We start from the raw sequence: 16913 nt of genomic DNA, 5'->3' as shown, positions 1-16913 counted from the left end.
AGCCATAATAAAGTGCTACTGGGACTGTAAAACAAAATAAATAAACAAACGAGAGGCCGTCGGGCTTCCTCGAGGCTGGTTATAGTGGCCACGCGCACATATAGCTGTGAGTGGTGACCTCCCAGTGATTTCAAAATTGCACTTGTTTGCAGTATTTTTTTCAAGCGAGGTTACCTTAGGTCATGAAACACGCCTAATGATAAATGTCATATTACTGAATAAATCCAAACAAATCAAAACTACTGAAAAGGATTGATACTCTGATTTTTAGGCATTTAAATCCATTCGTACCTGATCTCACTAAACAGACCAGCCCTTGCTTCAATTCTTAACGTGGTATAGGGGCACTGACTTGACTTTATACTTTGTCCATTCACCCTCCACCATTTTTAATCAGTCCGTGCATAACCAATACAAGAACGAGCACGACAAGCTCTCCACTCTTATTAAAACACTCCCCCTCCCTTCCCTCCTGATGTTAGAGGGCATATCATTTACAGAGCAGCCTTTAGACACTGATGGGCCTGGGGGCTCTGAGACAGAACAGGCCAGCGACGATCACTGGAGAACCACCTCACGCTCCTCTCACATCACTTTTAATCAGGAGAGCATTGGGCCAGACACACAGACATGTGACAGGGGCTTTTGTGCTTCAGATGTTTTGGAGGGTCTACAACAGCGTCCCGGGGCGTAGGTGTGATCACAGCAGACAGGAACAGAACTGTGGCCTTACCGCTGTATGACATGAAGAGACTTTAATTAATTAACTATCATCACCTTGTGCATGAATTAATTCTTCTCAGATAACATATTGTAGTGAATACAGTATGGGGAACGATATTAAAACATGAAATTCTGACCACTCTACTTCAGTAATGTTCTGTCTGTTTGATGGGGACAGTGCATGAACCCATATGAGACTCGTGCATGTAAAAACGCCACACAAAACGCCAGTGTGTTTCCGACAGCAAGCACGTAGACTGGACAGATTAGAAAAGGTTTTCGCCTGATAATAATCACCATGTCATTAAAGGTTGTTTGTGCCGTTCTGCAGTTAAACCTTTCCTTATAGTGCGAGTGAGAGGAAAGGTGCAAATGAAGAGCGAATTAAGTTTTCATTACGCTGATCCCCGAGGTAACACGCGACTCCACAGTGTCTGTCTAACCTGCCCAAATGTTTAAACAGCGAACAGACCTCAAGATGAAATTAAACAATCGCACCACCACCAGTTTTGACAGAGTGCAGGGTGCAGTATGTCTGGAGGTGGAGAGACGAGTAATATGATCTGGCTTCTAAAAAGTAGAAAAATCTGTAAGAATTTTAAAAAAAAAAGTGAAAATAAATCAGGCTAGGAATTAGATATTAAAAAATCCCTCTGAAAAAATCTTCAAAATATTGTCGAGTCCAAGGCTGGAAAGTATAATTTCTGTATGAGCTACTGACGTGGAGATAGTGTGAGATGGAAAAACGCATTTTGAGAAAATGGCTCTTGAAATTACGATTTCCCATATAAATCTATGGAGAATCATTGATTCAGTGTAATATTTAAACATGTTATTGTAATGATTACTGTAGGTATGTCTTTTGTTTCCTGGTGAAACTAAATGTTCAGAAACCAATTTGGCCCAAACCCTGTATTGCCTGTAGTGTCTCCCCTTATGTATCATGGCATAACCTGAGAAAATGTAATAAAATTCACCGGTAGTGTGTTTTTTATTAAATTGGCGACTTGACCTATGACCACACTGAAAGAACTATGGGCCAGATCTTGTGTCCTGTGCGAGAGGGTGTCGCTTGGAGAAGACCGAGGTAGGGCTGTGTAATTAATCGAAATTCGATTACAATTTCGATTATTACACTTAACGATTAGATTTTTAAAAAAAATTTACTCTTTTTTTTTTAAAAGCCGATTTTTATTATTATTTAATGCCACTGGGATTATTTTCCCTTCGCATTTAACGTGCCATGGCTCATGCTTTTGCCTGACAGGTGTGAGGGCTGGCCAGCAGGGGGCAGGTGTGAAACAGACCTCTCCTTAATCGAGGCATACTTGAAATCATTTGTACTTCTATGACTGTTTAGAAAACAGAAAATATTCAGCATAGTTTTTTGATGAATAAATAAATTTTAAAAAGATAGACGTTTTTTTTCAAAGTCAACAAATAATCGTTTGAATAATTGTGATTTCAATTATGACTAAAATAATCGTGATTATTATTTTTTCAATAATCGAGCGGCCCTAGACCGAGGCGTGGTTTATTACAAGCAGCTCTGATGGCAGCCTCTCATTCATTTCCTCGTTTACATCGCGCTGCCTTGTGTTCTTCTTGAATCATTATAGGCTCTCACAGGTCAAACTAAAAACTTTATTAACCCCATCGTGAGCTAAACAATGTTTGTGTCTTGAGAGAAAGAGATCGGCGCGGATCGATACTTGCTTGGCCGTAAACGCGAACAAAACAAATGCACATGTTCACCCCCCACAACCCGTCTCCGTCGCCCCTTCCTGGCCTTGGAGTCTGGTTGGAGGAAAAAGGCTTTTGGGCACAACTTCGCCATTGGTCGTGAGTGTTTCTCCACCCCACGTACTTCCCACTTAAATACGCTAAGTCTGGAGTGGTCAGATCTGAAAGTGTGCTCTATTGTCTGCGTTTAGAAACACAAGATCGGGCCCTCTATCTCTGAGCTGGTCTGGTGCCACCTCGGGATCCCCCCAGAAGAGCTGAAGGAAGTCTAGGCAAATGGACGCACATTGTTGACTTACAATCTAAATCGGGATAGATTTCTATAATGGGGATCCTTCGAAATTATTGCATGTTTAAAGAGACTAGATACAAGTTGGTCATTTTATACTCACTACTGCCACGTCAGGTCTTACGCGTAACTGCAGCTTCTATATTAAGCTCGTGCATGACGGCACTTCGGACCCGAATTAACAACTTTTTGAGTGACAGTGCAGGATTTTAGAGGAAGTTGTGGTGAACAGGTCTGGGCTCATTCTACACATTAGGACATGGCTGGAACATGTAGGGGGAGGAAAATACATAATTTTAACATTTTTAAACTCCGTATAGTCCCTTTAAGTGCAATTAAAGCCACACTGTGGAGGATTAAAGGCCTTGTTGCAATTTCACTTGAGTAACCGAGAAGCTTATAAAACTTAGAAGAAAAACAGACCAAAAAACATTGGCAAAAATGCCAGTGAGACCAAAACTGTTTTTTTAATTAAACACAAGAAAATGCATTTGGAAGATTGCAATATTGCTATCAAGTCAATGTGAACATCAATAATAAAATGTTTAAACAGCGAACAGACCTCAAGATGAAATTAAACAATCGCACCACCACCAGTTTTGACAGAGTGCAGGGTGCAGTCTGTCTGGAGGTGGAGGCTTCTAAAAAGTAGAAAAAGCTGTAAGAATTTAAAAAAAATTTGCAAAATAAATCAGGCTAGGAATTAGATATTAAAAAATCCCTCTGAAAAAATCTTCAAAATATTGTCGAGTCCAAGGCTGGATTTCTGTATGAGCTACTGACGTGGAGATAGTGTGAGATGGAAAAACGCATTTTGAGAAAATGGCTCTTGAAATTACGATTTCCCATATAAATCTATGGAGAATCATTGATTCAGTGTAATATTTAAACATGTTATTGTAATGATTACTGTAGGTATGTGTTTTGCTTCCTGGTGAAACTAAATGTTCAGAGACCAATTTGGCCCAAAACCTGAAAAAATGTGTATTGCCTGTAGTGTCTCCTCTTATGTATCATGGCAAAACCTGAGAAAATGTAATAAAATTCACCGATAGTGTGTTTTTTATTAAATTGGCGACTTGACCTATGACCACACTGAAAGAACTATGGGCCAGATCTTGTGTCATGTGCGAGAGGGCATCGCTTAGAGAAGACCGAGGTAGGGCTGTGCAATTAATCGAAATTCGATTACAATTTCGATTATTACACTGAACGATTACAAAAATAGCATAATCTAAAAAAAAAGATATATATATATTTTTTTATATATTTTTTTTTAAAAGCCGATTTGCATTATTTTGATTGCAATATTGCTATCAAGTCAATGTGAAAATCAATAATAAAACAGATAAACAAATGAAATGTCCAAAATTGCAAGCAAAAAAGAAAAAACAAAGCTTAAAGAATAATGTATGTTTTCTGGCGGCTGTTGGAGTGTATCCCTCAACCAAACAGACACAAACCTACAACAAGCTCAACTGCGTGAAGTGTCCTTGACTCCTGACTCCGAACAACCACAATAACAGGTCACGAGTTCCACAAACCCGCAGAGACTTAACCCTGTTCACCTCAAGAAAAAAAAAAAAAATCAAACTCGGCATTTTTCTATTATGACATCAGTGTAGGTCTAAAAATACACCAGTCCCTACAACACAAAGTCTATGAGCTGGAGCGCAGTTTGGGAGGTGACCCTGTTTCCAGCTCGCGTTCATAGGCACAACACTATCGCCCGCTCATGATGTCACTCGGGGCGGCTTTTATCCGGCGATTAGCATAAATTACAGCACGTAGCATAACCCTCCTTTGGCTAGCATAAATCACACCATGAAGGGTATTAGTCAGTTTTGAAGTTTTCATGTCATTATTGCCATCTTTTTCCCCCCTCTGCTTCTGCTGGGAACCGCGCTGACTGGGGCTTTTAAGTGGAAGCAATGTTAACTTAGGGAACTTAGGGATTCTTTGCTTGTTTTAAAGTCAGAGGAATGTGTTTATATCCGCAGAAAGTTGGTGTAATATTAATACTACAGTTCAAAAGATTTAGTTAAAGCACAATAGGGGGAAAAAAAGTTGTCATCTGTTTTAGGTTGTTTTATAATTGAAAGCCTTTCATCCAGGAGGCTCTTCAACCACAGTGTATATGCTGTGGGTAATAAAAGGGACAAAAGCTACACTTACTTATTTACAAATACAATATGATGAATTACTTTTATGATTGTTCACATGAAACTGCCCTAAACTCTATCAACGCCTCAAGCTGCTAATCCTAATGTTTCAATGCAAGTGAATCCGCACTGGAGCAAACTCAATTTGTTAATTCGATAAGGTAATTTCATAGCAAATTGGCAATTTGGCACTAAATGAAGACTCGAGCTAAACGGGAGACGGGATGGTTTCTTTCTTGTCATTTTCATATCTATCCCAAAGCGAAAGACAGAGAGAAGGAGAGACAAAAAGTTTTTCTTCGAAACCTTGAGCTTAAGAGCAAGTCGGACTTTGACCTTAAAGCCTCAACAACTTTTAACTTAAGTATAGTTTATCATAGAATCAAACAAAACATGACACAGCTGACGTAAAATAATGTAGCTCTCTAAACCTTCAAGAAACAATAGTCGGACCAATATGCAAAACCTTCTCCAGCACATCCCAAAGACTCTTAATGGGGTTAATGTGTTAGTCTGTAAGTTTAAAGGTGCATTATGCAACTTTTTATGTGGAAAACAATGGTTGCTGTATGAGTGGTTAAAATGACACCTTTACTTTCCAACATAGTGGTCTCTAGGACGCTCCAGGATCAATTGTTTGGAATGTTTTCACTGCTGACGACCCTCTCACCAGAAAACCTACAAAATAATATATCCGGGAGCGTTGTAGAGAACACCGTGATGAAAAGTAAAGGCGCAATGCTGACCACTTATACAGCCGCTGGGTCACTACAAGGTCAAATATGCACAAATAATAACTTTTTTTCTGTGCATCAAAAAGTTGCATGACGCACCTTAAAGCAGAACTAAGTAACTCATGCCCCTAGAGGCCATAAGCCCCACTGCAGGTGTTGTAGCATATTGCGTTTTTTTTTTATCATTAATTGTCTGTGAGAGTGAATACTACGCTGACAGAAAAGACAAAGGGAGAGAGGGATGTTGTACATCGTGCCACAACTCAATGACACAATGGAAACAATTTTTGTCACTTAAACTTGGCTGTAACCACTGCTGAAGTGGCACAAGCCGGCACTTAGCTTTGACCGTTAGCCTTTTAGCTTCTTCTTCGTGATTCTATTAGTTTGTATTGCGCCTCCGAACCGGTGCAGGCAAAGTTGCAAGGGTGATTTTCTGGCCAGGGGGAGATGAAAGGCCCCCCAATCATCCCATTAACACTTGTATTGCTACGGAAAGGATTTATTGAGGTAAACAATTAACTTAGTACTGCTTTAATAGATTATTTAGAAATATAGCCACATGGGTCTGCAATGTGATGTACCGTGAGAAATATTGAATAATTGTATTTTTCTAAAGTCCCTCCCTTTGTTGATCTCAGCAACTAATTAGAAGCCCCATTGCCACAACTTTAACCAATGAGATGAGTTTTCCTAAGAACCAGGTACAATCGGGAGAGGAGTGGGGCTTTATTGTTCACTTTTAAATTTCTCTCTTTAATCATACTTTATTGCAGAAATTGTGCTCTTTTCCACCATTCAACATTATAAAAGTCACTGTATTAGTAGCCCTTCTCTCGCTGTAGGTGGCACCTCCTGAGGATGAAGGTGAGAGAGATCATGGGTCGCTGGAGGAAAGTGAGATGCAGCGATGAGTTCAGGTGTCTCAGGTGAAAGTGTGACACACCACTGTTCCCACTGTTGCCTCAGCACTTGGCACTTCTGACAGCTCCGAAAGCACAGAGACACTTCACTTTTAGGCACACGTTACCTTTCAGCGCATCATCACTTTCATAATCGCCTTACATGGTCAAAGCATCGGCTCCTGTGCGAGTGTGAGAGCTCCTGACAGCAGAAACACACCTCTAAAACAGGGAGATTAAAGCGGGGATTCACCGAGATGAGACAGAGAAGGGCAGGAGCCCATGCAGAGCCTGTTATACGGAACAATTTATATTCACCTGGACAGTATTCTAAGACTTTCCATCAAGATATAAAGAATTCATCCACGTAATAGATCCAAGAGAGAAATATAGGCAATATTCGGACAAGCACGGATGTCCAAATATGGAAACAAGTAAGTAAGTAAGTAAGTGAGGAAGTAAATAAGGAAGGAAGGAGAAGGAAGTAACAAATGGGGAAACTTAAATTTAAATTTTTCATTTTGTCAAATTGTCAAATAGTAAATTCACACAATGGCAAAGTATATAGACTGTAGAAAGGGGGCTGCTGTATGTGGTGGTCTTATATTTACGTATATTACTTTATATTTACTTATATTTACTTTGAGTAACTGTATTCTGGTAGTTACTCTTTTATTTGAGAGTATTGAGAATACAGTTACTTTCCAAATATCAAGGGAATACATCTTAGGACTCAATTATTACATTTTAGTTCCATATTGCACAACATAATTAAGAAAGAACTTTTAATGAGCTGTTTTTCCTCCTAAAATAAAATAGAGATTTAAAACGCCTTATGCCACAGTTCATACAAACGCTGCACATGCGTCACATGATGCTGTATCTGCTGCTTCTGTGCATTTGCCAAGAGACTTTTTTAGTTCCTAATTAATGGTAAGTGAGTTTATAACAGGTGTTCCCACAATCAAAGTTTTTCAAAGTATTCAGAATACAGTACTGATTAGACAAAGTAACGGAATAATTTATAAAATACATTTTAAGGCAAGTATTCAGTATTCAGTAACTAAATACACTAAATACAAAAGCATTCTCCCCAACACTGTGTGTAAGAAAAAGAAGAAAATCCAGTAGACTTCCTCCATGTGTTGCCTAATTTAAATATCAACTGTCACTCTATAGCAATATTATTTATTTCGTACAATACTATTACTGTATATTACTGTATATCTGCAAACAATAGTGAACAATGCTGTTTCCTGATTTACCTCTTCAAGCGCAGCTACTCTGCTAAAAACGGCAAAGACAATTTTTCAAAGTGGATTGAGCGACGGCTGATTTTACACAAGAGAGAGAAAAAACTCCCTTTGAAGAAGAAACGCGGAGTGGAAAAAGACGTTGGTTCCAATTTGTGGAGCGACTCTAACTTCACAGGAAGCACACAAAGACGCAGCCGCTTTGTTAAAGACTGGAGACGACAAACTGCGGAGAAAAGCTCAAAGAAACAGGAATAATCAAAAGGAGATTTACTGCGCGACAGCCGTCACACCTGGCTTTTAAAGACCACAAAATGTACGTTTAATTAGGTCGATTTGGCAGAGCCGACACGTGACTGGGTGTGACATACAGTGTAGGTCTACAGCGGGGGGTAATGAGGGTGGCTTTGGGAATACACTTTACGTCAATAACAGCAAGAGAAAGACACTTTTTTTTTTTTTATCCCTGTTAAGTGTAAAAGGGCTTAAAGAGTGCAGAGAGACCAGGAATCGAAGCCAAACACTTTTTTGCTCGGACTCATTTATTGGAAGAACTATTGAATACACATTGATCTGATTTACTAAATTGTGAAACTCATTAATTGAGAATGTAACCTTTGAATGGCCGTTTCAGGTCACATTGGTAATTCGAATTGCCAGGATCTTATTCTTCACAAATAAATAATATTAAAAAAAATGTCTGTCAGTCTTTCTTTACACTATATGGTACCAACTTAAAAACGAATGGGTAAACACCAGAATATAAAGGCTCAATCGCCATCCCGTTGAGCCTTGTGCTTAATGTTGTGACTATTTACAAAAGCAGTGTGCCATAACATGAAAATACTGCTGTAAGTTGTAATAATTTAAGAATGCAGGAAATGGCCGCACTGTGCTGGGCCTCGGTTGTTTACTTCTGCACAGAGCTATAGCCTAACACTAACAACATATCAGGGGTGAGCAAGAGGAGAATTATTGCCTCCTCCAGGTAGAGTTTGCCCTAAGGACTTTCCATCAGAGTCCTGCGCAATCACAGAACCTGAGAACCAGGTTATCCGTCGCATTCGTGAACGGCAGTGAGAGGATGGTTACATTTTTAGATGGATTTTATATGGAACAAACTACATATAAAAATCATTTTCAATATATATTTTTCCCCCGATGGTTCTCATCTGAATATCTGTTTTCCTAGAATCACTTTTGTTTTGATTATCCATGCATGAATAACCACACCTTATTTAGCCTTAATAAATGATGAGTGTGACTAAGTGTGACTAACACTTAATAACTACTTAACAATAAATAAGTCAAGTATGAGAAGATTCATTATGAGTGAGGCATTAACTGTAGTAGTTAAGTAGTTATTATGTGTGTAAGCGTTGGTCACACTAATGAATAGCTCATAATGAATTAAGTATTATCTTACCATTTATAAAGGCTAAATAAGGTGTAGTTGTTCTTGCATGAATAATCAAAACAAAAGTGAATATAGGAAAACAGAAATTGAGTTGAGAAGTTGATCACTGTTGTTTTGATACTAGAGTTATTCACTGTTAAGTAGTTATTAATTGTTAGTCACATTGTTCATGATGAATTAAACGTTAATTCATCATTTACTGAGGCTAAATAAGGTGTAGTTTTTAGAAAGTATTATTACAATATGGTTTTGATAGACTAAAACAGGGCTTAAGCGCACCGTGTTTTTATCATAAGTCAAAATAATCTTTTTTTTTTGCGTCGAGACCAGTGACTTAGAAATGCAAAGTAAAAACGAATCTCTTTATCTCAATGTTCCACCAGTAACAAGGAATGACAAGCTATAGTACACTCTTTGTTGCAGTTCTAAGCCCCAATAAGAGAGGTTTGCGTCTGGAAGGGAATCTGAGGTTAAAGTCCCTGTGAGAAAAGTATATACAAATGTTGGAAGGCTGACGAGACGGCATCCGAGGGGACTATGGGAAGAGAAAACCTCCACAGAAAAGTCGACTGCCCTTTCATTACCCCCGCCATATAAATCCTGAATGTGCGAGTCTATGCTGCGTTCTGTGGAGCAGGCACAGGCACTAAAGGAGCTGTTAAAAAGGCAGCAATGTGCATTAGCTGCTGCCACATTCCCGTGACCCTTCTGCGCGGCTACGACAATGCTATACGGTGGAGGAGACTGCACACGGACCGGAGTATGCCTGGGGCGCCAAAACAGCTATCAAAATTCATAGCTGTGCGGACCGCGATCGAAAAAAAAAAAACCCTCAACATCATATTCGACATAAAGCCACAGAAGCAGCAGCGGAGGAAGAGAGAGAGAGAGCGCAGTACCCCCTCTTCATCATGAGAGGAGAGGAGCCCCGGGACGGTAATCACACCACGCGTAATTGTCTGACTTAAGTCTTTAATAGCGCGCCCGGCAGCCATGTTGGAGCTACTGTCAACGCAAAAGGGCACTCGTATCATCTCTATCTATCAACTTTTCTGTATTCACACTCTACTGTAGAGCATTGGCTTTGGCATGTGTGGCCGGTTTTGGCCATAGAGATTAGTAGAGTTTGGATTTTGCTATTTATGGGTGGACACTGACAATCCAATTTCCCCCCAAAAACAAAGTTTGTCAAAGTACTTAAAGGCCCTATAACTGATTTGTATTTTCTTATTACAAACAATAAGACAGACTCATTCCTGAACTTCCTAACATATCTTTAGCATCCCAATTCTTCACAAGGACAAGTTCAGGGGCGCATTTACCATATTTTCCCGACTATAAGTCGCTCCGGAGTATAAGTCGCACCAGCCAAAAATCGTTTTAAATCTTCAGTGGTGCAGGAGTAGCACATACTGGTACACAAGCCTAAAGCGGCCTCTAGCGGCTGTCAGTGAGAAAATAACAAACGTGAAAATATATATTTTGATATATAAGTCGCACTTGAGTATAAGTCGCACCCCCAGTCAAACTATGAATAAAATGCAACTTATAGTCCAGACATAACTTTCACAGAAATGTAAGAAACTAGCCTGCAAGTTCATGAAATTGATGCTAATGTGTGTTATTATTTGGCGCAGTGTTTTTTCCCACAAATGCCTGACATTACAATAAACTAAAGGTGGAAAAACACACATTGAGCTTAGTGCTTTTCACTGTTTAACTACCTATAGCAATAGATCATTTACTCCTTTACATCAGCCGTATAAGTAACTAATTACCGTCATCGGCAAACTGGCCCTTGCAAAGCCATATATCACTCAACACAACTTTTCAATCTTCATTCTCCGGACCTTTATCATGGATTTATTGCCATTGAGAACAGGATTATGATTGACGACTGGAGAGGTGCTCAATACAGTCGATACTGAGCGATGCGGGCGCAGCCACTGTTCATTTACGGGATTACAGGTGAAGAAATGACAACCTTTGAGGCGACACAGAGGCCGAGCGCCCAAATGCCACAGAGACAACGTTGTTTATGAGGGATATCGAGACAAGCCCCCGGGGGGGAAGGAAGACTGTGACCCCAATATGTTCAGAGATACACATCAGTGCCAATGTAAGCTCCAAAAATCAACTCCTGGAAGGCAGACTATGTTCGCTTTATGGAGGGAAGGGTCTTCTGTCAATCCATGCTCAAAGATAATAACACAAGTTTTTCCAAGTGCAGGCCCGCTTTATTTGAGGTCTGAAAATGTGAGCAAGTGTGGGGATTCTTGCTTCAGAATTAGCAGAATTTAGTAGAAGTAGAAGTAGAATTTACTGCAACTTCTACTAAAATTAGCTGAAATAGTAAATGGGCAATATGTTGAATATGAGGATCAAACTGAAAAACTAAATACCTACTTACAAAATAAACGTACTTATGAATGCAAAAATATGTTCATCACTTAATTATTCATTACATTAATGCATAAAAAGATAAATAATGTGTTAATTTCCTGTAATTTTATAGGAAAGCAACAATACAGTGAAGTACAAAGTTTAACCATGTCTCTAACTTGTCTAGTCTATGCAACATCCTAGTTTTCTAATGTACAATAATATAATAAGGAATAATAGGTAATGAATTATAAAAATAGAGTCAATGTGAGTGCACTGTGTTTTGTAGATGTCTTTCGCTCTCTTTATTTAACAAAATCCCCTTTTTACCTTCTTACTTTGCGTACATTCACAAAACCTCTGTTAGCGCCGGCTTATAATCGCTTCTACACAAATTTCCCCTGCTGCCATTTCATCTTCATATTCCTCCCTCTTTCTCCTCCCAGTTTCTGTGGAAGCTTTGAAGACTTCAGGTTTTTTTTTGGGGGGGGGGTTATTTGCTTTTCTTACAAGGCAAATCCTGGGAGAGGTTGATGTGAAGCGACCAAAGGGCCAAAGCAAGCAAGTGCAGTGGGGCTGTGAAGAATATAAACACATTTTTTTATTTTTATTGTTGTCCAGTGGGGAAAGTGGGGGTGAGGTGGGGTAGGGGGGGGGTCGCAGGGGGGCTCCGCGTAAAAGAGACGAGGACCTTATCACAGCCCAGCAGCTCTGTAATTCGCCGCCATGATAAAGTGGCGGCGCGGAAAACCTTACAAGGCTGGCACAATCCAAAGACGGATTAGGTTTTTCTGACATAAGCTTCCTGAAAAACTAATCAATCAGCCCATGCCGTATTATCACAAGCGCGAGATTAAAGAGCGGCTCCTAATCCCCACCACTGTACATTTTATTACAGTTTTTAAAACACTATTTGCCTTTAAATACACAATAAATAAATTATAAAGCTCCCCGGAAAAACCTAATTGAGCATGGGAAAGGCGAAAGGGGGTTAAAGGGTCCTTAGGGACGGGATTTCTGTAGAATTTGTGTTTTTGTTATGAAGACAAGGATAAACCGACTGTCCTTGCCAAAGCGCTTTTTTGACTTTGGATATCGCAGCGCGCTGTCTCATTAAAAACACTGAAGAGTCCCATAGTAACGATATCAAAGTTACCAAACACAGCAGTGTCCAAAAGAACCAACTAATATACTGAAAATACTGACAAGATTGTATGACAGCGAACACCTTCTAACACTGTACTTTATTATTTATTTATTTAAAATTTAAAAAATCGAATAAGTTATAATAAGTGTTGGGCTGGATTAACTTACTTCATGCAACAATAATCAAAATTTCCCAAAAATGTCTATAAGTGTTGCCCTTTTTATGACTTCATGCAGTATCAGGGCAACACAAAGCTCTATTGAATCAAATTTACAACTTAAAATATTTTTGATGCAATTATTTAGCTCAGTGGTTCTCAAATTTGGGGTCCGCGGACCCCTAGGGAGCCTCAGAGGTACTGCAGGCACACATGAGTCGACACAAATGTAAGTAGTTAATTAATCATAATAAAATTAACTCAATGTGAATTTGTTTAATTCTAATCATTATTTAGGCCAAAATAAAACCCAATATTTATAAATAGGTGCATACATTTATGATTAACTTGTCAGAAAAAACACAAAAACAATCACTGAAAGTAAGTATGCAACTGCGTGAGGTTTGCTCACAAATTCAGCCACCGCTGGACTGTATGTCTGGATACACGACGGCCACAATTAGAAAGACACTAATTCCAAAACTTGGGCCAAACCCCCTCGAGAACTGTCTTGTAATCCCTTAAATCAGAGCACATCAAAGTTTGCAAAAGGGAAAAACCAGTGGCGTGCTGAATAAAATCCTGGCGATCACGACTGTACTGTAGCTTTAACCCGTTTAGTCGGATCTAAGCTTTCTGTCTGCATGACCTGTCACACCCTCATACAGACACAATGTGCACATATCTATCCACATATGGTGTTGATGTCTTCTTATACACTTAATCCAATGGAGAAGTGCATCGGAGGTGGGTCTATGGGGTGCACGGCTGTCTGAGTAGGTTTTGCCTTTATCTGTATTGTTCTCTTGTCATTGCTTGGCTGGTTTAAGTGCGGCAGATGTCACTTTGTGAATGGATTCTCAGAGGATGGCTTTGACCCGTGTGGTTCGTCCCTGGGGTATGGCACAGATGAGCCCGGGTCGGAGAGAGCATTGCCCGTTTCGTTTGTCTGTACTTTGATTTATGCTTTTGTCTTGTGTGAAAGTGTAAGAGGAGAGTTCACTAGACAACAGTGTGACAACAGGAGAGGGAAAAGGCTTCTCTATCGTGCAGTAATAGCATTTTGGTATACATGACCTCAACATGTTTTTGGCAACTACCTAATAAAATTATTGAGTTCGCTGATTGGGAAATGTAATTAATGGGGCTGCACAAGTTTGGAAACATAACTAATATTTCTCTAACAAGACTTGCAATAACAGTTGTAATCAGATTTGTGATGCATTTTTTTGCCTACCTTTCAGATCAGATCAGATTTGTCCAGGAGCATGTACATATGATTAGATCTACTGTATTATTGCACATGGCCTTTTAAAGTGGTCATCAATCAACAACTATACCCTTGAAACATCTATAGCGAGAGAATTTATGTTAGAACATTTCAAATGATTTGATCTTGTACAAATAGTACCACTTTCAGTTGTCATTTTAGAAGCTTAATCTGCGATTTGCAATGGCAGTCACCATAGAACTACTATTAATGGCAATAACATCTGTCAACATAAAAAATATGTGTTTCTTAAGTGCAAGGTTATTCTTTTTTCATCCCACTTCTTTCAACAGCCAAACTTTAGGCCTTTAAAGTCTAAGACTATATATCAAGATCCACTCAGCTTCTTCAGTTTCTATCTACTTGGTCAATTATCTTAATCACAAAATGACTTCCGTGTCCTAAAACTTGACACCAATTTATCACTGCGCGCCTAAACCCTCAGACAAGTGGTGTAGTTAATGCGATAAGAACCAATATGTCCCTCAGACGGGCTGGGTCCACTGGGACAGGGGAGCAGCGGAGCATATGAAGGGGGCTTGTCTCTAGAGATGCACCCTCTCTCTCTCTCCCTCTCTCTCTCTCTCTCTGTAGGCGAAGACGATCCCAAAGGTGCCGGGCTGATTACAACACGCACTTTTTTAAACTGCAGTTCAAGGCTATAAGGCTATCTCTAAAAACGAGGGGGGAAAACATCTTTGAAGGATCGCAAAGATGTTCTTCAATGACGTGGCATTTGCAGTTTTGTTGTGATCGCGGCAGGAGCCAGTGAGTAAGTGCATGATAAAAATCCACCAAGAAGATGGCACTTGAAAATTTGCCTTAAGCCGAAAATCATTCTTTGTAACATCTTGCAATAAACAAAACGCAACAGAAAGATTTAAGCCTATAAGACAATGTGCGTCTTGCGAAACACAGATATTTCATCACTTCTTACAAGTTAACTCTAAGCCATGATAGTCATTTTCACCCTTTGTCTTTGCTTTCAGTATTTGAGTAATATGTATTACTCGAATTCAGTCTTTGGTGCATGTTTGAAATTCAATAAAGTGATCAAGCCTCAATACAAAAATTAAATTGAATAAAACAGTGAATGAAGGCTGTGTGACGCGATACCAAGACCAGTGCAAAAAGTTGGAAATTGTATTATGGAATAAATGTGCATAAAGTTCAATTGGAATTGCCATCTATGATTAAACTGTAATAAATTCCCGAATATACAGTCATTGTTAAAGTTGATTAGCTGCACAGCATGACGTGTGGTTTTAGACAACAAGTGTAGTAGCCGGCTCCTTTTTTTTCATTCCAAAAAATGTAGACGTTAAAATGATATTACAGTGTGACCAATGATTTTAGGTAGTAGTCCAAATTAAAAGCACATCAATTGTGTTCACGCAAATGCAGTGTAATAAGTATTATGTGTTTTTATCTGCAATCTTGTTGGTGTAGCCTGTTATCCATGTCTATTCAGTGAATTTTAGTTTTAATACTGAAAATCTGCTAACTAAATTTTAATAAAATCTAAATTAAATTGTGCTTTCCCTTTGCCATAGCCTATTACTGTGGCTAAAATGGATCTATTTGGTAATACCTGTGTTAGATTGTTGTTTTTTCCCCAAATAGAATAAATAATGGAAATATTCAAGATTTTATTTCCATCTTTAATGGTCATAAATTGTATGAAGCCGATACTCATTTTAAACAACTAACTCAAAGAGGCTTAAAACCTCTGCAAGTCCAGACTCAGAGATGAGTCAATGTCCTGCTCAGGAAAATTACAACATCTAATGCAGCCAACCCGAAACCAAAACTTGTTGTTTCTCCATGTCTCCACTCTCCAAAAACAAGAGCCTGTTTCTCGCCCCCCCCTGGACTCACCTGGTGCAGGAGGAAGAGCAGCAGGAGCGATTGCACGGCTTTCATCTTTCAGAGCGACTTCGGTAAACTAACTCACAGTGGACGGCGCCTAAATCCTCGCTGACGCTCCGGGGAGATGCACATGGCGCTTTGACATTTCTTCTAATTCACCTAAAACAAAACACATCAAGACGTTACCTCACCACTCCAAAACGCGTTCAGTTTTGCGAGTAACCAAAACTTACCGCTTCGTAAATGGCACTTCACTTGGCGCCGACAGTCATGCTTGTCCAATCCACTTTGGGGCTAATAAAATCCCTTATAAGTTTTTCCCTTCTTTGAATACTCCTTATACAACGGCAAAAACCTTTTACAGAGACCAACCAGACAAAGTTACGGACCGAAGCCAAAGCGAAAGGATCAGACTCATCCTTCGCTGGATCCCCTGTAACTGCGCGAGGCACTTGTATCCAGTTGTTGTTCCGTGGTCCTAACTCTCCGCTCCTCGCTCTCCTCCTCGTGTCTGATTTTCCCCCCACTGCCGATTCACTCACTTGGAGCTTCCACTGTTTTGTCCCGTGCTATTAGTTGTCCGGGCTATAGTTACGTCGTGCTAAATAGAAGAACTGATCACGTGGGTTCAGTTTGTGGTGCGCTTTAAACCGAAAGGTCACAAAGAGGAGAGACCTTTACGCACCGTTTAGAAATTGGCTGGAACATTTAAAGGCAAAAACTGCAGGCAATTCCCATGTTGATTTTGAAAATCTAGACATTTCTAAAATGTAAAGAAGGTTGTCAAGTCACCTGTGATAATAAAAATGTGTGAAAATCAATTAAATGTGCCATGTTTTTCCCGCCATGTGTGATGCGTAAACCA

At 39.5% G+C, this 16913-nt stretch overlaps 1 protein-coding gene across 1 annotated transcript in view; it reads right to left on the bottom strand.

Annotated features, from left to right (window-relative positions):
• The window catches only part of nxph2a (neurexophilin 2a), a 30032-nt gene extending 13400 nt beyond the window's left edge, over window positions 1-16632 (bottom strand). The window contains exons 1-2 of the mRNA XM_079563493.1: window positions 16282-16632; window positions 16058-16207 (exon numbers count right to left, since the gene is read on the bottom strand). Of these exons, the coding sequence (XP_079419619.1) occupies window positions 16058-16102 (45 nt within the window). The 5' untranslated portion in view covers window positions 16103-16207; window positions 16282-16632. The remainder of the gene's footprint in view (window positions 1-16057; window positions 16208-16281) is intronic.
• Window positions 16633-16913: the final 281 nt, after the last annotated feature.

The sequence above is a fragment of the Gobius niger genome (assembly GCF_951799975.1).
Source record: "Gobius niger genome assembly, chromosome: 9".
NCBI lineage: Eukaryota > Metazoa > Chordata > Actinopteri > Gobiiformes > Gobiidae > Gobius > Gobius niger.
Note: the sequence above shows the minus strand (reverse complement) of the source record. Positions and strands in the feature narration are given on the sequence as shown.